General features: G+C 42.2%; 1 protein-coding gene across 5 annotated transcripts in view; it reads left to right on the top strand.

The window, feature by feature from the left end:
* Positions 1–23832, top strand: part of Dnm3 (dynamin 3) — a 474394-nt gene that overhangs the window by 155628 nt on the left and 294934 nt on the right. For all 5 annotated transcript variants that reach the window (XM_050158367.1, XM_050158366.1, XM_050158369.1 and 2 more), the window contains exons 6-10: positions 553–713; positions 4784–4926; positions 10047–10182; positions 12353–12420; positions 15386–15524. In XM_050158367.1, coding sequence (XP_050014324.1) covers positions 553–713; positions 4784–4926; positions 10047–10182; positions 12353–12420; positions 15386–15524 — 647 coding nt within the window. The remainder of the gene's footprint in view (positions 1–552; positions 714–4783; positions 4927–10046; positions 10183–12352; positions 12421–15385; positions 15525–23832) is intronic.

Raw genomic sequence — 23832 nt, 5'->3', positions numbered from 1 at the left:
CCTGCTTTTTATAATATGGCAGAGAAATGGCTGGCAAGCCACAGGGAGGCTTGGCTTTACTGCTTCCTCCATTAGAAGGGAGTGATTTATTATTAACTATACTTTATATGGAATGGCACAATGTTCCCAAGTGTTGTGTTAAAGAATATTTCAAAAGGAGAACTATTTCTTAAAATAACAGGAATAGGAAAACAGGGAAAGGAAGGAGCTTGAAGCAAGGTTATAAATATTCATCACAGGCTACATAAATATACAGCGATCTGTTTTAAGTCAGATATTTACTTGCCTGTTATACGATACAGTTGTTGAGATATAGTTTCTTAAGGTTTATAAATCTTTAAAAGCTGAGGGGTATTATTCTGTTGATTTCAACAATTTATCAATAGCCAAATCAGTGGCGTTTACTGACTAGCAAGGTCTTGGATGGCATGCTGTAAGGGGGCTCAGTCTTCGGGCCTTAAAATGAATTTTACCTGTTAGAGAGCCTTCAAGTTTCTCTAGAATAAATGACAGAAATTGTGCCGAGTCCCATAGGTTTGTGTTTCGTTTCAGGCTACGTGGGAGTGGTCAACAGAAGCCAGAAGGACATAGACGGAAAGAAGGACATTAAGGCGGCCATGTTGGCAGAAAGGAAATTTTTTCTTTCTCACCCGGCTTATAGACATATTGCTGATCGTATGGGGACGCCTCACCTCCAGAAGGTCCTCAATCAGGTAAAATTATTCTTTCAAGCAGTAAGTACAATTATAAAATGTGTAGATTACTAGAATTAACATTTCTTATTATAAAATTTATTTTTCCCAGACAAGACACTCTACTTTTGATAATTTTAAAAGTCACTATTTAGACCCACACAATTGCCTTTTTCATTGGATTGAATTCACCTCCATATTGTTGACAGTATTCAAAGAAAAAAAAACTTAGTGATTTAGGAACAGCAAACAGGAGACATGTGTGAGCATGCACTCACTCACAATACATTGTATCTTAAGCTAAACTTCTGCAGCTCGGACAAGGTAGATTTGTTTCAAATGCCAAGCTGTGATGGTTAGGTTAGATTTTCCATTAACTTTTTTTATGGTTTTTGTTACATCTTTATTAGCTTCTTAATTTAAAATATTGAAACAATAAATCTTGATGAAGTAATTATTGATTTCCACTAATCTAAAACACCTTTTCTAGATAACACACTCACTCACAATAAATAGCACTGGAACTGGCATTCAGTCTGCCCTCTCCCATGAATCACATACACCGTTCCCATAAGTTCTCAGTAGACTTTCTTACATATCTTCTTTCCATATTGGAGTTGAAAAGTGTGGCAGGCATGGGTGGTCATTGGATACAGGCTTCCTTCTTGAGTTTCCACTAGTTTGACTTTATATGGCAAGTAGCTTCTGTCACAAATGCCCTAATAGTTTCTATATAAACTCTTCTCTATATACTTAATGTGCCAATGAGTCAGGTAGTCACAAGTGTCCTTATGTTGGTCCTTTGAAGGAATCAGTGGAGGTTGTCATGGTAAAAAGAGCTGATACTATACATGAAGCACATGGGCAAAACAACTTTATTTTAGAAAATAAAGATTAGCAATATACATTTAAGTGATGTTATCCGACCACCGTAAATTTCTGCCTTTTAATTAAGGGCAAATGAGCATTTAGAAGCCATGAGGCAGCATTTGGCTGCATCACTTAAGACATCAATAAATTTCAAATAGCAGCACAAGTCAGTCATGCAAGAACCACAATATTCTACCAATGTAGCCAGTGTTAATAACACTTTCTAGGTTACTGTTTTCAATACTATATTCTCTTAAGGAAATTATAAAAAGATTAAAAAGTATCCTAGGCGAAATTCAATAATGTAATTGGACATATAAGTTAGAAATAAAGTAGGTTTTGAATAAGAGAAAACCAGAAGAACATGATTAGCCATTTAGGTACAGATGATCACCAAGTTAGGACATGATTGGATTCACGTTGAATGGAATCTGATTAGATTTTGTTCTGAAGATCTTTCCCTTCCTATATAATTGCTCTCTGTTGTGTCCCATGTGTTCTCTCTGTGAGAGATCAGGATAACTTCATCAGTGGTTTGATGTATGCTGTGGCTCCTAGGGATATCTGGTATGGGTGAGATAGAAAATGGCGTGGCATTTTTGAGGTACGGAGAGAAATATCCTTGTGGCTGGAAAACATGGAGAAGGGAGTGTGAGCAGTGAGAGATAAAGTTGGAAAGGCAGACCATGGCCAGGGCCTCTCATGTTCACAAGTGGAAATAAAGAATTTTGCTGTTATCTTGAGGTGAGAGAGTCTTCAAGAGACCCCTGATGAAGGCAAGAAACCGGCCATATTGGAGAGTTTAAAGGAAATGTAAGCCATAGGTAGGCAGATTAATTGTAGACCAGTTAGGACTAAAATTGCAGAGATAAGTTAAGAATAAAGTGAAAAACTATGGTATCTTGGTCTTTATAGGGCTAGCGGATTTGAGAAATGATGAGGAGAATTGAGAACTCAGTGACCCAAGGAGCTCATGATGGGTGATGTAGAACCATTGATGAGTAACTAGGTGAACTTCCAAGTTCCCAGGCTGTCAGGATGTTGGAGACCTGTAGGAGAAGATGAGTATGTTTATTGGCTTTCACGGATATGATAAAATAATAATTTACAAGGAAAAGAGATCTATTTTTGCTCGTGGTTTCAGAGATGTTAGTCCATGGCCACTTCATTCTATTGTGATGAACCTGTGGCCACACAGCTCATCACGCTGGGAGCTCATGGCAAAGAAGGCTGCTCACCTCCTGATGTCCAGGAAGGAAAGAAGAGACCAAAGTCTCAGTGTCCTTCAAGGGCAAGCTTCCAGCAACTAACTTCTTCCCACTAGCCCCGCGTCCTCAACGTTCTAAAAACCTTCCAATATTTGCACAAGTTGGTGGTGACCAAGCTTTTAACATGTGGGCATTTGAGGCCACCACAGACAGAGCCAAACAGTCACTGCTGGGTAGTTCATTTGGGTGTGTTGAGACTGGGTGTCATTTATAGATCCAGACATGTATGCCTACAGCATGGATAAGAAGTTCTGTTTGGAGATAATGTGTTAGCAAGAACAGTTGGTTGGATATTTGCCAAATCCACAGGTAGAACGAGATGCCTTAAGATAGAACATTCACTGAGCTGAGAAGTAGGAGAGGATTCATAGTTGAAAATGTCAATGTTGTCTGTCTGATTAGAAGAATTGTTACAGGAGTTGGGAAAGGCACCTGAAAATGATTAGGATAAGTTAGAAGAGCCAGGGTTAAGGAAGTAGAGGAGAACCATGTTTTAGAAGGCCAAGAGGAAATACAATGTTGCTCTGCTATTGAGATGTCTGTGAAGCACAAACAGAAGCAAGTGTTGTTATTTTCTGACAGCCCACACGGCATCAGGCTATTGCCGTTCTTCTTGTGTTTAGGACCTTGTCTTCTGTGCCATTGCTATTGAGAACACAGTTCTCTTCATTCGATTGTTTCCTCTTCCATAGCCACAACAGAAGTACCTGTCCAAGAACCAAGACAATTCACATTTCTTAGTAGTGAGTGATGGAGCCATGAATCATTGACAATTAAATAACCCCATGGGTTAACTGAATTCCTACATCCATTCAAATAAGTGAAAATAAACAAAAGGACAAGTTAAAACAACTCACTCAGTCTTGATATATTTATTCTTGCTAGTATTCCTTTATTTTTCTTTCTCCCTTGTTTTCATTTTTCCTGTGTTGCTCTGAAGTTTCTATTACCTCTTTGTTTTTTTATTTCCAGTATGTTACTTCACTGGGTCAAGAATCTTTGTTTCTTTTAATTTAGATTTTCAAAACCTTATTGTAGAAAGAACACATGACAGAAAACTGGACACTTGTGTTTCTTGCTCACGTTGTCTTTAATTAAACACACACCATTAGTTTCTCTTGAAAGCATTTGTCCTGCTGAGTTTCAGGTGCAAACTGATGACAGAGGCATTGCCAATCAAATGACTGGGTAGAGATGCCAGTGGCAGAGAGCTGTCTCCTGCTTAATCATGGAACTTTTAAAGCCAACTCTTTGAAGGTATAGAGTGGTGTTCAGTCAGAGCTAGATGGCACCAAGAGATGCAAGGCAGTGAAGGGGCCTGCTTGAGACCCAAAGTGCAGAGAAAGCTGACAGCTGGCAGCCACCTGTAGCACCTTTGACCACCTGTGAGCCACCAGGATGCTCATCCATTTGGTAATGAAAAGAGCAGGTAGTGCCGGAGACTCTTAGATTGCAACGTTTCTAGTACCTTTTCTTTTCTTTCTTTTTCTTTTTTTGGTCTTTTGATACAGGGTTTTTCTGTGTAGTCCCAGCTGTCCTGGAACTTGCTCTGCAGACCAGGCTGGCCTCAAACTTGGAGAAATATCTGCCTCTGCCTTCTAAGTGCTGGGATTAAAGGTCTTAAATGTGCCTTTCTATGAACAGCATCCTAAATTACCCAGTGCTAATGCGGTGCAGGGCAGCCCCACCCGTAACTTCAGGTATATTTTAGCAGGATGTGGTAGGATGAAAAGGTAACCCAAGTGAGTAATTAACTGAAGGGCTTTTGAGCATCTCTAAAGACAGTACAGAGGAGTGGACACTGCTTCTTCCTGTCCGCTGATGCTGTCCATTTCAAATGTGCATGTGTGTTCTAAGGGGATGCTGATAAGAGCAACGGTGGAGGCGGAAGTCTATCTCACGAGCTGATCTTCACTCTCACACACATGTCTGGTTTTGCTGTGTTTTGTTTAGCAACTTACCAACCATATTCGAGACACCCTGCCCAACTTCAGGAACAAACTGCAGGGACAGTTGCTCTCCATAGAACACGAAGTAGAAGCCTACAAAAACTTCAAACCGGAAGACCCCACGAGGAAGACCAAAGCTCTGCTGCAGTGGGTCACCTCTCTCTTTCTTTGTTCATTTGAAACTTGTTTGCTTTGCCTTCGTCTGTTTGTTGTGTTGTTTTCTGGAAGCAGTGAGCAGCATAGACGAGGCTCTGTGTGTTATACAGGAACCCTTGAGTCACGTTTACTCAAGGAACATTAATTGATTTTACTGTTATTATAAGCTTAACCCATTGTCCATCTCGTGAATCCAGTCAGGGGGTAAAACTAGCAATGATAATTCAGGGGTAAGGGGTGGGTTTCCTCCTCCCTTAGCCTCAGAAGTAAGTAGAGATGAGCATATTTATATTTTATAACTCAATCTGTAGATCTACTTTATTATCTTTATTTCAAATTCTCATGTGATTGCCTGTATGTATATTTCCATAGAAAGAGAACGAACTATTTAATTAAAAAACCATAGAGAATAAGGCCACATTTCAATTGCCTTCTCCTTTCTGGTAATGATTTTAATATGGCTGTTTAAACTTCAAGCATACAAACTCACATAGAGCTTTTACTCCTTCCTGACCACCCCCATCGTCTCCCTGGGTTGGTAGGGCAGGATACAGAGTTGCTAGAGAATGCTTGCTCCTTTCATCTCTCTCCTTTGACCCCTGTGACCTCACGGTCTCTTCACCCTTGTGCTTCAAGTGGCACTAGGTCTGTCTCAATTGGAAGACTGCTATCTAGTATCCCTGTGCACCTGAGTTGCCTATCAACGGTGACAGTTGATGCCTCCTATAGTACTATTTATTTATCTATATTTGTGTGTATTATATATGTATATGGGGGCGTGTGTGTGAGTGTAGGTCAGAGGTCAACATTGGATGTCTTCTTTGATTGCTCTCCACCTCATTTTTTTTTTCCTTTGAGACAGGACCTCTCACAGAGTTCAGAGCTCACCAGTTTGGTTAGACTAGCTGGCTGGCAAGCCCAAGAGACCCTCCTATCTCGCCCAGCTCCACTAGCACACTGCAAGCACACGTTACTGTGCCTGGCTTTTTATGTGGGTGCTCGAGTCTGAACTCCCGTCTGCTTGCTTGTGTAGCAAACATTTCCCAACTAGACCACTTCCATGGCCTGTGTTGTAGCACCTTTGCCCCTTTGCACATCATAGAAAAATTAGTTTCTTTTTTATTTACCCGGTCTTCAGTATGTAAGATCCCTTTCTTCCTGCCTCTTCACTGTGTGTTGGGGTGGTCCCTGAATGCTTGACAGCCAGCAGTGAGGAGAGACAAGAACAAAACTCAACTCAACACTACTTAGTTAGCTGGTACTGGGCCAGACTTCTGGAGTCTGACACCAGGTGGTTCACTTTAGCCATATTTAAGCACGGCACAATTTTGGAAAGAGTTTCCTGATGACAATTAGCTCAGTCCCAAGTGTACAACAAAGCTTAAGACATGTTTACATTGAAACCCTTTACAAAGTACATATGGTATGCTCCATAAAGATGGGTTCTGATGACTCAGGAACAATGCTCAGGATAAGGGTCTAGGGAGAATGACGGAGGTAAAAATAATGCCTGTGGGAGTCAGGATCGGCCTGGGCCTAAGATAACACAGAAGTCACTTAGACTGATGTAAAGCACAGGCGACATCTCTCACAAGGATGGTTTTATGGACCGAAAAGCAATGCGCAAGATTTAGAGGGGAAAAGTCTGAGATGAACAAACATAATATTGTGGGGGATGCTGGTAAGGCCCGGCCCTACAGATAGCACAAGAGCACCAGGTCATAAACTACATTCTTTCTCAGCATTCCGGGAGGAAGGCAGGCAAACGTCTCCTTCCTTTGAAGTGACACGCCTGTGTGTTTAACTTTCCTGGCTTCTCCAGTGCCTGTGCGCATAAGTACTTCTTACCCTCTACACTCCAATAGTTTATTCCCTATATTTGCCTTATTTCATCCCTGCTTGGTGAGTGAAAATTGACTCTCTACTCTAGCAATTTTTTTTTTGCCATGGTTGTCCAGTTTTAGCTTGGGGTGAGTGCTCACATGGACACAGGTATTATTAGTGTTTTCTTGTTGTACACATTCAGTGTAAGGGACATATTTCTTCCTGTAGACTTGGGCTACTTTGCTGATCTGATGGCTTCTACAGTGTTCCCCTACAACTTGGACGTCATCATCCATTCAGATGGGCATAGATCTCGCATTGTACTATTGTCTCAGATCTTTGGAAAGAGGAGGGAACACAATCTTTCTTCAAATGCGAGAGGATGCTTTGGAGTGCATTCTGTGTTTTTTGCTTTGGTTAGAAGATATTACTTGTGAATCAGACAAGGCATCACAAAGGTATTGGACCCACTTTTGTGCTTGTTGCTGCAGTGATGGTCACAAAAGGAGATTTAATTCTATCTTTTTAGTGAAGAGATTGTTAAATATTCACATTGTTTCAGTGGCATCTTATTTGCATCAGGTAATATTTCACTTAAAAATAATACCATGCCAAAGAAGAAGAAGAAGAAGAAAAAAGTATGAGTAGACCTCTTCCCAAGTCTGTTTGCTTCTTCTTGACTTTGGTTAAACTCATAAAATTCTTCAAGTTACATAGAAAAGAAATATATTTATATCGAGGTCATGCATTATCTCAACATCTGTCTGAAACTCAGATGTGAAAACTGGTCCTTGCCTCTGTGACGTCATGGGTCTTGACTGCAGAATATTTCACCATTAGGTTGTTGTTGACTAGACTGTCGATCCATCTTCTCGTGCTCCCACCTTCCCCAGCATGTTCCTTCGTCCCCTCTTCCTGCCACCCTTCCATGCACTCTCCTCAGACCCGGGCTCTGCATCACCCACCGTGGAGTCAGCAGTGCATGGGAACCTTTGCTCTCTAGGAGAGGGTCATGAAGACGTGCGTGTGAATGATGATTTGTGTTAGACTCTAACCAACTCTGTGTATCAGAAGAAGGGAATGTTGGAGCCCAGAGGAGGAGTCAGGTACATGTGAGAAGTACTAATTCCCAGGGGAGTGAATGCTCAAGGCCTGGAAGTGTGAGCAGGGTGTGTTAGGTTTAGGAGGAGGAAGGGTAAGAGAATAGAGTGAAGTTGGGGACAGCTTATTTCAATACCGCCAAAGAGGAGGGTATGGGAAGGATCAACAGAGCTGGAAGTTTGCACAAATTTCTAGCATTTCAGCACATATGCCACAACCTTCCAGATGTTTAACAACACCATTAAAAACATTAGCTGACACTTGGGTATGGCTAAATAATTTATAATTACTTTAACCTGTTATAGCCAAGACAATAAAAAGACACAAGTTTCAGGTGCTTAGAAAATATTTTTCTATTAGATTTTGAATTTGGAAGTAGTAGTTCTAATGTGTCAAATTTAGAATTTACAAACCTAGTTACCACAGATGAAAATACGTTTTTCCTTTCTCTTTTATTTCAACCAGTTAGCCTAAGACAATTAACTACTTCATAGCACAAATATTTATTAAGCATCTCTTATAGGCTTATTGCGTGTGCAGAGATAAGCCTAGTGCAAGCCCTCGCCCTCAGTGGAGTGACTGACAGGGAAAGAAGCAGTGGTGATGTGGTCTGTGGATGTGTTTTCTAGAAGCAGGCTGAAGAGGCAGGAGACCCCATCTTCTGGGCAGTGGTAGGCGATGATGGTAGCTGAGGACCACTCATCATGAGGGCTTTCTCAGAAGAGTTACTACTGGAGCTGCGTCTTGAGACCAGAAGGAAGTTAGGAAGGAATGGAGTCAATAGTGCTACAAATAAACCCCCAGACGAGCACAAAAACACAGGGGCATGGTACATTTGGAGACTGTCCAGGAGACTTTGTGTGTGAATGGGAAGGTGTATGTGGGTGGGCAGGAGAGAGGCCTCAAAAATAACCATGGCCACAGCATGTATAATCCTAGATAACAGGTTCATTCCAACTGTGGGAACCTGCTGGAAAGCAAGCCAGAGCTTGTTGTTGTAGAGGAGCCTGTGCTAACAGGTGTGTGTGTGTGTGTGTGTGTGTGTGTGTGTGTGACTGTGGCACTGTGACGTCTGACCTGGACAGAATCCTACGATCAGGATGGAAATCTGGAGGTGCTTTAGTATCCAAAAGGGGGTTACTGAGGCCTGAGCCAAGGCATGGGAATCAGAAGGCTTAGGACTAAAAGAAGTTAAAAGGTTCAGGTTTTAGGTGTGTTGATCCAAGACAGCTAAGAAAAAATACATGACCAGCACACAGTTGCACAGGCGGACAAGGTATTCCTATGAGTCATGGTAGCTGAATGATTCACCGTTAGTAAGAACTCAGAGAGAGAAATTGGAGTTCAACCTGAAGGTCAGAAAAGAAAAACAGCCAGCTACTGGCTCTTACCACTACTTCAGTCTGAAATGGTGATCCTGTCTCCAAGAATCTCAGAATGAGACTGACCTTGAGAACTGTCTCCTCCCATTTTATAATCCTCTCTCGTTCTGAGATTAAAGGTGTGCACCACTGAAATTAAAGGCTTGTACCACCCGGTTTCTATAGCAACTAGTGTGGCTACTGGGATTAAATTAGGTGTGTGTTACCACTGCTTGGTCTGTAAGACTGACCAGTGAGGCTGTTTTACTCTCTGATCTTCAGACAAGCTTTATTTATGAAATGTCGCTACATCTGAAGGTCTGGAAAAATTATATATAATGGCCTTTGATGCTCTGATCAACCTTAGAGCACCCAGCACAAATTTATAGAATGAAAAGAGACTAAGGCGTCTATACTTGGAGGGAGAAAAGGATCCAGTGCCCTGGCAGGGGTTTGAGTAGCAGGAGCTGTGAGTGGGAAGTGTGACGTCATAGGAGTAGAGGTTCACTTGACTATTCTATCCAAGATTACATTAATTTTTAATTCAAGCGTTCCTTAAATACCATTTCATGTTATAACCACAATGAACAGAGCACACTTAAAGAGAAAGATATTTAAAATATTTACTCTAGTTAAAATGTCTAAAATAAATCTCAGCAACTTTGTATTCTTGCAATGCCTTCTTAACTTGACCAGTAGGTGCCACTAAGAACACAGAAAAGGAGTATATGCTACGCCCGCCCTCAGTAAAATCAGCCAGGAACAGGAGAGCCGCAGAACTTTAACGAACTTTAACTCAAGTTTATTTCTCTTCCTCAACTCTAGGATGGTCCAGCAGTTCGCTGTGGACTTTGAGAAGAGAATCGAAGGGTCGGGGGATCAAGTGGATACATTAGAGCTCTCTGGTGGTGCTAAGATCAATCGCATCTTCCACGAACGCTTTCCCTTTGAGATAGTGAAGGTTTGTAGCCAACGTTCTCTCTCCTGTTGCCCCACATCGTTCCCAGATCCCCTTTCACAGCTCTCCTGGTGTAATATGATGTGCTAGGACCACTATTGTTTTTGGAATAAAACCCATGGTGCTCAAAAGAGTCTTTTCTGGTTTCAGTTCATATAGTTTACTTCAAGATGCCTGAGTTTTCCATGACATTTATCAGTTTTCTGATTTAAAATATTTCTGAGATTCTCCTACGTACCAAAGTTCCAGAGATCAAAATAGAGAAGGGGCAACATTGTCTAGTATGGAACTACAGAAAATGAAAAAGTAGACCACATAAGAAAACTTCAAGTGTTACTGTGGTAACATGGTACGAAAGTCCCTTTTCATGGGATGTTTCGACAGTTTTCTCTGAGTGAAGAGCATGTGAGCTATGACCAGCACAGCATTAGGAGGTCAGTGTTAAGAGAATCACTCGGAGAGGCTGACTCAGGGAAGAGGCTGTGTCCTCAGGTGAAGTCACAGAGCGGGAACACGTATGATAGCAAGGAGCAGACACAGCAGATAGAAAGCCAGCTGAGAAGAAGATGAAAGAATTTAGAGAGGAAAAGAAAATTCCACTTCATCCAGGACTTTCCTGGTTGCAGTGAGGGGTTCACATTTAACAATGAAAAGCAACAGGGGTGTGTAACTGAATTGGGTTGATGATCCCCACAGAATACTCTGCCTCCCAGGTCACCAATGGGTAAGCAATAGAAATGGTAAGGAAGAGTAGGGCCTAGCTACAAGTAGATGGACCTTTTAATTTTTTCTTCCTGAAACTTCTATAATATCAGGGGTCGCTTAAAGAGGAAGAAAGCAAAATTACAAACACATGGTTAGGCGCATGATCTTGGAAGGACTCTTGTGCAAGGGAGGTCTGTAATGTAAAGTTTTTTTTTTTTTGTTTCTTGGGGAAAATGATGTAACAAGAGAGAATGGAGAGAAATAGATGACTGTGGGATTTTAGAGGTTAGGTTGATAGGCTTGGATTGAATCAAGAGACAAAAACCAGAAGATTCAAAATTACTCCCCAAATTTTGGCTTTTGCCATTGGATAAGTTATGGTGCCCGTCGGACGAGGGAACTGAGGGAAATTGTCAGTGTGTGGGTAAGAAACAAGAGTTGTGTGGATTTGCTGGGATTGATTGCTCAGCAAGGCAGCTCAGTGGCATAGGGACCACTTGTCGGCATACGAGGGGGTGGATGTTTGTGTACTGGTGTGGGAAGACGGTGGGTAAACAGATAGTTTTATTAAAATGTGCTAAGTAAAGTGGCAAACTTCAGCACGGAGTGCTATGGAAACACCACCCACGGATGTGAATCCCAGCCCAAGTGTGCAAAAGAGCCAGACTTCCGAGCTGCCTTTGGAAGAATGAGTAGCTAGCTAAGCAGCAGCCGGAGGGGCAGGGGTGGAAGTGTTCATGATACAAAGGAAGGAATGGTAAAGACTCTGAGCTGTGGAGCCACAGCATATGATAGAGACTTATGTCAAGGCATTGCTCCGGGACAGAGAGTGTAAGGGGGAAACAGGCAGAGCGAGGCTGGAATGGCTACAGCCCTGGCAAAGCTGAATCTGGTGTTCTCTGGATGTGCGCTCTGGGACTAAACTCCCTGACACTTTGATCCTCCTTCCAAGTAGATTTATAGTGCCTGGGACTTCTGGGAAATATTTATACGGCAATGCATCCTGTGTTGGCTTGATGAGGTATTATTAATTTCCCTTTATAAAGAGCCTTACAGTCAGGTGGTTCAAATGGCTGGGGAGAAAGGACAGCTGTGTTGCTGCCACCCATCAGGAGATGCTCTCATATTTGCATCCTCCCATGGACGCCACGTTACTACACTCAGCCAAAAGGAATTCCATGTTTCAAATGAGTGGCTGGGTTTATGTCCAAGAGGCATTCTTTCTGCACAGCACCCCTCATATATAATAGAGCCCAAATCTCTGCTCCCCCTAACCCAGAAATCCCCAGTGTTCCATGTGGCCTTGAACTCCATATAAACAGATGTTTTGACCATCTGGGTTGAGCTTGCAAAAGACATGCATATCCATTTATTAATAATGAAGGCAAGTTATCCTCATTCTATACTATCCAATAATATTATCCAAAGGAATTAAGTCTCATAACTGTGGTTCATTTTGCATCTGCAGATGGAGTTCAATGAGAAAGAATTGAGAAGAGAAATAAGCTACGCAATCAAAAACATACATGGTATCAGGCAAGTGATTCCCATTTCCTTGTCTTCGATCTACCAAGGAAAACGAGCATTTCCAAATGGCTGGTGAAGTCATTTTTCATCATCAGAACAGAGGAGGACTAGAGAAGCAGAAGTCAGAAAGAGGAAATCCTGGCTTTGACTCAGCCATATTTCTCTATTGCTAGAGAAAGTTTTTTAATAATAATTAAAAAACAAGTTTCTACATCAATGGTGTGTACTCTTCACAATAACAACTGAGTCTTCTCATTTCTGAGTGTGTGTGTATGTTGTGTGTGTGCGCATGCGTTTGCGTACTCATGCAGCAGCATGGATACATGCGTATGAGGAATTTGTGCAGGGTAACCTTTACCTGAAAGGGTAAAGGTTAGAGTGCAGGTTGCTGAGGATGGAGGAGCAGTGCGAGTCAAGCCATAGAGATGGAAAGTGTGCACCCAGTTTTCATGGAGCTGGGGCTTTGCATCTTGTCTGTTGTGGGTATTGTGGTTCAGAGAGACATGAACAGAATATGGGTTGGAGTGAGCTAGAAACTGAATTCCCCCCTTTTCAGAGGAAGATTATCGTGTTCTTTTATATTTTAGTATTCTTAGGCTTATATGACAAATCGTCACAGACTGGGTAGCTAGCTTATCAACAACTGAATTTGTCTCTCAGTTCTGGAGGCTGACAGCACATGATCAGGTTTCTCAGCATGGCGAGGTCTGGTGAGGACCTTTTCCAGTTCATATACTCAATACATATACTTTCCAATCTATATACTTTTGTGTAGTTGAAGGAGAACAAAGCTCTCTGATCTCTTTCATTAGGCACTAATCTCATTCATGAGAGCCCCACCCTGATGATCTAGTTTCTTCCCAATGCGGCCATCCACATGTGGTGACATCGAGTATAAAGGGTTTCAACACATGGATATTGGAGAAAACATATGCATTCATTCCATAGCAATGTAGTCTAGAACTAGGCTATAAATTGTTCTTAAAAATTCTTGATTCCATGGATAATAAGCTAAATAGGATTTGCAGGCACATGCTAAATAGAAATGGCCTGAGTGTAAGCTAATCCCATTAAGGTTGTTGGCTCCTTGTTCATGGCTCACCTTCAGTGATGGAGCGGGTCCTCCTGTTGGTGTCCAGTCGTGGCTCAGCATCTGGCACAGGGCAAGGATGAGATTATGTTGGGAACAAATTCTGAGTGGGACCCTCCTGTCTCTACCTCTTCCCCATACTGGGATTAGAGGCACACAACACCACACCTAGCATTTTAGACACTGGGATTGAATTAAGGTCCTGATGCTGGTATGGCAAGTCTTTAACCAACTGAATCATCCCCCAGCCCCAATTTCCATTGTTTATGAAACACTCATAACCCCCATCCTTATATTCACTTCCCCAAGTTCCTGCTTCACAGGAGAAAAGCATTATTATGACATCAACTTTGAATGCATTCCAGACAAAAGGAAGATTCCTGCTATTTTGGCTATTAGTTTTTTTTTATAAATTCTTCATTGAGGCATTGTGCATCGTCGAAGTGACATTGATGGCTCTTCAACAGTCACACTCTTCCCTTAGCACCCAAGGACTTTGGGCTGAGACCCAGCCAGGTCTCTGTAGTACAGCCTCCTGGAGAAAGTAGACTGCTTTCCTGTATAAAAAGGAGGCTCACATGGAAGGAGAGAGCTGCTTTTGAAATCCTTTAGGGATGGTAATGGAACTTAGTCCATCACCCTTGTCATCTACTGACAGAGACAGCCCAACACACCAATGCACATTCTCATGTGAAACAGCACGCTTCTTGAATATAACTCACACACAGCAGCCTCCCTATACATCAAGCCATCTCTGGATTACTCACAGTATCTAGTTCTATACGAAAGTTGTGAAAATCATTGTTATGTGGCATTTTTAGATAAGTAATATCAAGAATAATGTTTGTAGTGTTCTGTACAGACACATACTATTTTTTTCCCTGAAAAAATTCAGACAGGGAACATGCTGTTACAGAGGCCTGATTACATTCCTTTCTGTTGTTTTGAAACAATGAGTTGAGACAAATGACAGTTAACATTACTTTGTAGGTTATGGAAACATGCTTGGCTGTTTTGTGTGTGGTGCAGGGCATCGAGCCCAGAGCTTGGCTCATGCTGGGAAATGCTGCTCTTCTTCTCAGTGCTCGGGCATTGCTGTTAGATGCGAACTTGTGTTTTAGGATTATTAAAGATAGGGTTATAGCACCCACCCAGGGACTGTTCTTTGGGTGCATGCCTTTAATTTCAGCCTTTGGGAGGCAGAGACAGGAAGATCTCTGAGTTGGAGGTCAGCTTGGTCTATAGAGTGAGTTCAAAGCCAACCAAGGCTATATGGAAAAACCTTGTCTCAAAAAACAAAAAACCAAAAAAAGTTTTTATAAAGGTGTGATATATAGAACTAGTTATTATATATGTTTTGTGTTATGGACATAGGCATGTTTCTTGCTCTTTCTCTGTGTTGCTCTATTGTGCCTCTGTGGTGTGTGTGTGTGTGTGCATGTGTGTATGTGTGCATGGGGGCATACAGGTGCACATGTAAGTGTGTGCACTTGCACACAAAGACCAAAGGTCAGCTTCAACTGTCATTCTCCAGGAACCATCCACCTTGTGTTTGAAACAGGATCTCTTCTCAGCCTTCACCTTTCCGAGGCTGAACAGTGACCCAGAGGTCCTTCTGTTTTTGTCTTCCCTCCTCTGGGGTCACAGGCTTGGACCACAGTCCTGTCTTCTTGTGTGTGAGTGCTGGGGACCAAACTCAGGTCTTCATGCTTCAAGGCAAGCACTTTAATGCCTGGTCTATAGCCTCAGCTACCTACGTACCTTTTATACTTGGTCTAGTCCATGCCTCATTTAAGCCGAATGTCAATTTAAATGTGTTTTTTGGGCTGTTGGCTACAGCTCAGCTGCTGAAATCTAATCTGCTGCTCTCTTTCTCACGTTCAGGACAGGGCTGTTTACTCCAGACATGGCTTTCGAGGCCATAGTCAAAAAGCAGATAGTAAAGCTGAAAGGTCCGTCCTTGAAGAGTGTGGACCTGGTGATGCAGGAATTGATCAACACTGTGAAGAAGTGTACGAAGAAAGTAAGTTTGGACTATTTAACTTTCCAGCAAGTGTCTTGTTGATTCATTCACCTATCTTATGCCTTCAGAGGGCTCTGTCTCCCTAACTCCACTTCAAGAAAGACACTTGTGTCTGCACAAGGAAAAAGACTCCGCCAGTTTATAGTGGAAGATGCTTTTGCAGTGAGCAGAGCACAGTCTCCCATCATGCCCCACAACACCTTTGCTTAGCTCAGGAAGAGTGTGTTTGCAGTGAGCAGAGCACAGTCTCCCGTCATGTTCCGCAACACCTTTGCTTAGCTCAGGAACAGTGTGTTTTACCCATCGAGTCCTTTTCCTTGCTGTCTGAAACAGATAAACATCATTTTGGGACAATTAGATGAATGCCATAAACAAATTCCTATGGTCTGTGGTTGAATATAATTGCTAGATAAGGGCATCATTGACATTGTGTATATCAATAAAAAACCTTGAAATTTAGTAATAATTCCATTTTAGGCTGGCATTCTGAAAACAATGTAATTAATGTCGTGTTTAAGTGGCCTCTGAGGCCTGGTGACACAGATCCAAACATCTGACTTCTCTCTGTATGCACCTTTCAACCCAAGTGCGGAGATGTCTCAAATGCGTCATGCCTCTGCGTGTCTGCATCTTTGTACTTGTTTTGCATATTTACAAATGAGACTTCAGGCATCATTCTGTTTGGTCCTCTCTGTCATGGTGTCACCGTTGGAATGAGCCCATGTCACACATCAGAGCTCATTGGTAGTATCGTGGTGAGCATAGCTGCCTTCCCATGTCACACATAAATTAATAAGTCAGAAGGAGTAAGTATGGTGCCTGAGAGCACACAGTGAGGACTGAACAGAGTGATGCCAAGTCTATGGACACCGAACACAATGCCTGATCCCACAGTAAGCCCTCAGCAAATGGTGGCTCATCTGTAAGTGGTCATGTCTACATCACCCTATATTCTGTGCTTCGAATAAATATTAAATCTCTATGGGAGAGTTGTTGGGGGAGAGACTGCCCACTTGGAAGGCATCTCACTGAAGAATATGGAGAGAACATGCTAAATTGCTAAGACCACTAAAAGAATACTTTTCGGGGAAAGCTGGGAAGATGGCTTAGCAGTTAGGAGCACTCACTGCTCTTGCAGAGGACTGGAGTTCAGTTCCTAGTATCCACATGTGATAGTTCATGACTGCCTGTAGTTCTGGCTCCAGTAACCTGAAGCCGTTTTCTGGCTTTTGTAGAAACCCGTATGCATGCATGTCTGTGCACACACATATATAAATTTAGAAGCTTAAACTTATTCATATATTGCTTCTTTTTCTTTTTTTAATTTTATCTTTAATTCTATTTTGAGATAGGGTCTCTCTGTGTAACCCTGGCAAGCCTAGAACTTATTTTGTAGACCAAGCTGACCTTGAACTTGCAGAGATCTGCCTACCTCTGCCTCCTGAGTACTAGGATTAAAGGTGTGCCCCACCACAAAAAATTTAAAGAAATATTTTTATACTGGAAAAGAGAGTTAGTGGTAGTATTTAGGGGAAAGCAGGCCTAACCTATGACAGTGACTCAGGGGCCATGGGCATTTCTGGAACACATGTTTTTGTTTTTGCTTTATGTGTGGTTACTGGCAGCAAATGGTAGAAAAGGCAAGGGTGTTGGTCCCAGGCTCCTGGAAGAGAAGCTCAGACGAAGATCTGTGCAGAGTGAGAGTTCTAACTATAAATTCTGAATGAGAAGAGACAAGAAGGAGCATGGTGTCTAGGAGTCACTAGAAGCCGAGACACCAGCTGTGGAATTCCTACAGCTCCTCTGTGAGCCTTGCTGTCCAGGTCTCTCTTTCCTCCCTAATGGCAAGAGTCCCAAAGGTTAAGGTGCTACAGATAGCGGGGGCAGAGGAAGCACACAGGGAAGAAACCCCTCTTTTGAACACCAGCATTCAATGTGTTGGAAGCCAGTTAATGTGGTGATATTTCATTTGTATTTTAATAAACAAAGTTTGCCTGAAGTTCAGAGTACATGGTTGACTTAAGTCAAAAGTCCATTTAAATACACTAGTCAGCCTTACAGACCAGGCAGTGGTGACCCACACCTTTAATCCCAATAGTCACACTAATTTGCCACAGAAACTGGGCAGTAGTAGTACACGCCTTTAATTCCAGCCCTAGAGAGGAATATAAGATGGGAGGAGACAGCTCCCACACAGTCTCATTCTGAGATTCCTAGAGGCAGGATGGCCATTTCGGACCAAGGTAGAGGTAAGAGCCAGTGGCTGGCTGTTCTGCCTTTCCGATCTTCAGGTTGAACCCCAATTTCTGTCTCTGGGTTTTTATTAATGGTGCTATAAGTTATTACTCCACACTCTGGGCTCCCTGTCTTTTGCCTGTGCATCTGAAGGACCCTTGATTGGCTTCTTAACTGACCTTAGGATTAACTAGTACCACCCCATACCAGTCACCCAGATTGCCAGCTTCAGCACACAAATGTGGTCTGTGCAAAGGCCTTCTGTTAGGTGTGCTGTGAAAAAAAAAAGTTGTCTGGTTTCTCAGAAAACTGTGCTGAGGGCTTTGCAAAGCTTGCTAAATTGTTAGCTGTGAACGGCGTGCTACTGGTGAGGTATGGGCAGGATACCAGTAAAACAGTGCGTACAGTTGGCTGGGTGCTTATAAAAACGTGGAGTTCCTGCATTCAGATTATTTAACAAGTGTGTTCACGTTCTCCCTCCCTTTAAAGAAAGCAGAACTGGAGATGGTAGATGAAGGATGTGGTTTATGTAAGACAGAAGAGGCGTAACTCGAATCAGTGGGTGCATATGCAGAGAGCAAGCTCTGGCCTCACATCAAAAGACTGGCACATGTGTATACATTTATGTTTTCAGTTATATAAAGTGTTTATGGTATATATGAATCTTTTTATTTTTATTTATTTATTTTTTATCATTGCCCATTGTATCCAACTCACTGGGAAAGTGACAGTAAGCCTGGGATGAGACAGCTTGTTCCCAAACAGTTTCTGGCTCCTATTCTTGCTCCCCCCATTTTGCACCTCCCTTTCCGTCATAACTTCTGCATCAATCCCCTGTATATTTTTTTCTACTGTCTTCCCAGAACATTCTATATTTTGCTTTAAATACAATAAAGTGAAACAAAGAAAGCCTAGATTTCTCCCCAAGGTTGTTATCTGCCCTAGAGATTTCTTCATGGATGGGAAATTTTTGGTACAAACCTAAGAAAATATTGAATGGCCTGAGATTAGGCATGGCATTTGCCTACTTCTCCTGCCATGGGTTCCAAACAGAATTTAACCATCCTTTTGCAAATGCCTTCCATGAAGGCTCAAGTGGTACCAGGACATGCCTCCACCTTGTGGCTCTCACAGCCAGTCCCTATCTCCTCCCTTGGTGCATCAGGATTTTTAGAAGCTGGCTGTAGGTGGACTTTTCTTTTTTTATCCACAAGTTCCCAGATAATCAACATGGATACTTAATATTGATTATAAATACTTAGTTGATAGCTTAGGCTTATTACTAATTAGCTCTTATAGCTTAAATTAACCCATTTCTATCCATCCATGTGCTGGCACATGGCTCGTGACGTTATCTGTCCTCCAGCACATGTTACTCCCTCTGCTTCTCCTGGAGACTCTCCTGTCTCTGCCTTTCTTCTTCCTAGTGTCCTTAGTCTGGTTTTTCTCACCTAATCTTTTTCTGACCAACTATTGGTCAGTGATATTCTTTATTAAACCAATCACAGAATTGTTTACACAGTGTACAGAAGAAGTATTCCACAGCAGGTGGCTTACGTTTTTCTCCTTCATTCTCAGTTCACCTTTAGTGTTTGTCCATGCAGAGCTCATGTCTAACAGCCGCTGTTCTTTGCTGCTCTTGACTCCTGAGACTCCGCATTCAGTCCCTGCTGGGATCACGTTCCCCTGACTTCCTGTGGTCCTTGGCATCATAGATAGATGTCTTAGAAGATCCAGGCCACCCCTTCAACTTTCCTTAGATTTTAAAAAGACAATTAAAAAATTAATGGAAGAGCTCAGAGGATATTTGAAAGTTACTGCCCTCTTTGTCTCTGAGACCTAGGTTCAAAAACAGAAGAATAGAATCTTTAAATCAGAGAGCCCACTGTGACCGAGAGAGAGTTGGGTGACTGAGACACTTTTGATTTGCTGATTAGTCACTTAATTTCTGCCTGATTCAACATTTCTACAAGTTGAAACTCAAAGGATGCTGAGAGTGGCCAGTTGTCTTTGCCCCCAAGTTCCCGAGGAGCTTGGAAACCATGAGCCCCTTTTCTGGGTGAGTGCCACAACATATTGAGGCTCGTACCTTAGTGCAGTCTTAATGGTACTCAGCAACACGCCAGTGGATTCTAATGAGTGGCTTCTCATGTTCTCCATACAGGGACATTAAGTTGAATACTCTCTTCTTTGCCTTCACATGATAATTTCATGGGGGCCATAAACCAGGAGATTGGCTTCTCTTCTTCCAACCCCTCAGGCTTTCCTGTACTCAGAGCAGCTTCCTGCCTTACCTTTATCTCTGATGAGACACTGACCCTGGGCAAAGGTACATGTGTGTTTTCTTAAGGAAACTGGTTCCTAAGAGTCTTCTGCTGTTTGTACAGTCACATGCTCTGTCACGTGAAGAAGGCCAGCACACACCTATAGCTCGGAAAAACCTGACCTCAAGCCCATCCACTGTCCTTCTCTCCTCCCGTTAATTCTTCAACCTCCGTCAGGCTTGTGCTCCACCACTTTATGGAGACACTCATGGCCAAGGTCAACTGGGGCCTGGCTGCCTGGCTGGGCACTCTTCTTCCTCTTGATGTCACTCTTGTTTTGAAGTGGCCATGCCTCTCTCTCACTCACTCTCTTCCATCTCGGTGTGTTCCCTCTCTTGTTCTCAATGTCTGTCTACCCTTGCCTCCCTGTAAACCCTGGGATTCCCACCGAGCTTGGTTATGGACACCGTCTTTTCTTGCTGTAGTTTTAGTTGGCAGATCATGATTCACTGTTCAACTTCCCTTTAAAGCTGAAAATATCAATGAGTCCCACATTGACACATCCAGACTAGGCCTTTCAAAACGCTTTGTATCAGTAGCTTGGTGAGGAAAGGTTTCATTTAGTTCAGGGTTTTAGAGAAAAATCCAGTTTTTCCTGGCTGAAAAGGTGTGTGGTGGTGGATATATGAGGCAACTGTTCATATTTTATAAACCAAGAAGCAGAGACTGTGACCAGACCCCATGGCACATATAACTTTGACAGACCATGTCCCACAATGCAATTCCTCTGGTCAGTCCCATAGCCTTCACAGTAGTGCTACAAACTCAGGACTGATTCTTCCAAACAGAGTCTATGGAGACATTACAGATTCAAACGAATACACTGTCCCCTAACTACTACAGCTACATTGTTATGTCCTTTCTTAGGTTCTGAAGAGTCCTGTTGGTCTCCTGAGCCTTTGACCTCTACCCTCAATACCCCCAATTCACTCTCCTCGGTGCTGTCAAAGTAGCCTTTCTAAAATTCAGACCTATATTTTGTTTGTTTTATTAAAATTAATACCCATTCAAGCCTTAAAGTTTAAATCACTGTCTAATTTCTAAGTACTCGTTCAGCTATGTTTGTTGTCCTACTGCTTGTTACGGTCACGGCTGGTCACTCTGCCTCTAAGAAGTTTAATGCCTTTGGCATTTGTACATGTCATTCTCTTTCTCTTGAATGTCTTCTTTTCCGCTCCCATCTTCCTCCGTCATTTCTCCTTTACAGAGATCCAGTACACTCTTCATCATCTCCTAAACGCTTTCCTGGAGGGCCTTTGTAAGTCCGTTCCTGGCCCCTTTCCTTACTCCCGTCTCCACGCTTCAGTTGCTAACCCATGTCTGTTTCTCTCATCATGCCTGAGCTAGGGTGTGGGAATTTGCATGCGTTCATTTGTTCATGCGAGTCCTTCTTCTTGCTGATTAGAAGTGTATTTATAACAAAGAGCTTTGCCTTTTATCTTCCAGACTCTAGGACCACTTGCAATGACTAACCCCCCGGGAGAGACACAGTATAAATACTTATTAAAAATTTACATGTTCTTAAGTTCCCTTGATGCTAAAGAAATATGTACTTGGTTTCAAAAGAGTGTTTTAGTCATTTCTTTGAAAATGATGACATCTGGACAGGTTTTCATCCAAACATCTGTCATTCTTTATGTTTGATTTTGATGCTCAAGTTTTTGGCCTTAAGTCTGCCATTAGCCTCTTATTTTGGAACTAGTATAATTAAAATTAAATTTTTTTTCAGATAAGAATCCTAATTAACGTTACATGTGCTAATGCTAACACTTCATTATTTGACCCCTTTGAACACGAGGCATTGAGAAAGTGACTATATAATTTATTGTCCAGTGCAGGACATTCCTGAGAGTTAAAGGGAGTGCTATTAATACTTTCACCATAATTATGAGAGTAAAACAAGACTGCTTCAGGCAATATAAAACATAAGAGTTATTTTAGCTATATTATAGTTTCACATACCTGTCCACACATGTATTCAAAGCATTGTTTTCATCTATAACTCCTCACGTTGATTGCTCTTCGTGTAAAATCTTTTCACATTTTTTTCCCTATGCCATATAAACGTACATTAGTTAAAACATCTGGGGTTTATGTATGCTCAAACGGCACAGCACGAAGCTTTTTTTTTTCCAGCTCTGGGGGAATGCATGTCTTCTCGGATATTTTCTCACAGTTGTCTCTGGGGCGCAGGGGAACACGGCGGGACATTAGGGCTTTATGCGCCATTTGGCTTCTCTCCAGGGACATCTCAACTTTGGAATTTTTCTGGTGGGCATCAGTTTTCATCTGCCTTCCTTTACCTCCTCTTCTCTGGCACATCGTCTCAAGGTCCTGAAGTTCTTTGCAGGAAGCACAGAGAGGAACAACTTGTTTTTTGACCACAGTTTAGCAACTGTGCCATTTATTGGCCTTTTGGGAAACCACATTCTTGGACCGCTATGATACCAATTAATTGATTCTTTTCCCCACTGCTTAGAGAAAAAAAAATTTTTTTGCAAGTAAAAGAGAAGACACCTTAGTTGACCATAAGAAACCCAAAAAAGAATTTTGCACTAAAAAGTGCTGTTTGAAGAAATGCCCAGTTCTGTCACATGTTGGGTCAGTATGTACATGGTCCGGGGTCCATATAAACTAAAGAAGAGAATCTGACGTCCTGACCACGTGTTTGTGCCCCCCTTCATCTCTAAACTCTTCTCTCTTCCCCATTCCAGCTGCACCGGTGTCCTGAGGAGACATGGCAGTGGGGACTTTGCATTCCTTTATGGACCGAAGCAGCTGCAAAAATCAAACGTTTGCTTCTTCCTTTAGGCATTCAAAGGCCATGTTATCAGAGGCTCTCTTGAATTTTCTAGATATGGTTTCACAATCTTCCCATCTCCAAAATACTCAGAAAACCCCTGGTCTTCATCTTACCCCCTCCTTTTCCTTTCAGCACATGGGACTGTGTGAATAACACTTCACAAGACTCTTATTGTTATACAATGAAGGGACCCTGAGACTCTGAGCTCGCACAGTGGGGACTTGATTTATTGAGCCCAGTGTTTTTTTGCAACCCTAGATGACCCTTCTTTTTCTAATAGTGATTTTGGATGTACAATTGGCTGGCTAAAGAAATCCACGTGTTCTCGATGTGGCATGACTGACATAGGGTGAGAAGGACGGCCACAGAGCTCTGGATACGTTCAGTGGGGCCATGCTGATGGACTCTCACTCTGTGTAAGAGAATTAAGATTCAGTTTCTCTAAATCAGACTGGTTTTTTTTTTTTTTGAAGTTTTTATTGGATGCTATAGGAAATTCAGGTCCAATGCTTAGCTTTCCCTCCTACCTTCTGTTTTTCTTCTTTTCCTAACTTAACTGCTCATTAATGTGTCTCCCAAAGATAAACTCAGATGTCAGGGAAGACAAAACCCTGCCTGAGACCTTCAGGTACTGTTTGCAGATGGTGTCAACTCCCATCCCCACCCTGACCTGCTTAAATGTCTTCTGCATTCCTTAAGAGACCAAGCCTGCCTTCACTGACAAACAGCACAACTTTCTTCCATCCAAGGTTGGACTTGGACATTTCAGTTTCTTAGCCTTTGCTGAATAACGCAAAAGTTCTCTTTATTTCTGTTTAAAGATTTTTTCCGTCACACACCTCATCATTTCTCCCTCTAGTTGCAGAAAGTATTTGAGGTTTAGAGATTTGGAATTTGCCCACTCGGAGGAGGGCAACTGACACATTTCTTGCTCTGTATTCACTTT

This window comes from Alexandromys fortis, unplaced genomic scaffold, assembly GCF_014885135.2.
Source record: "Alexandromys fortis isolate MF-2015 unplaced genomic scaffold, M_Fortis_MF-2015_v1.1 scaffold_97, whole genome shotgun sequence".
Classification (NCBI taxonomy): Eukaryota; Metazoa; Chordata; class Mammalia; order Rodentia; family Cricetidae; genus Alexandromys; species Alexandromys fortis.
The sequence above is the reverse complement of the archived record's forward strand: the minus strand, read 5'-3'. Positions and strand labels throughout refer to the sequence as shown.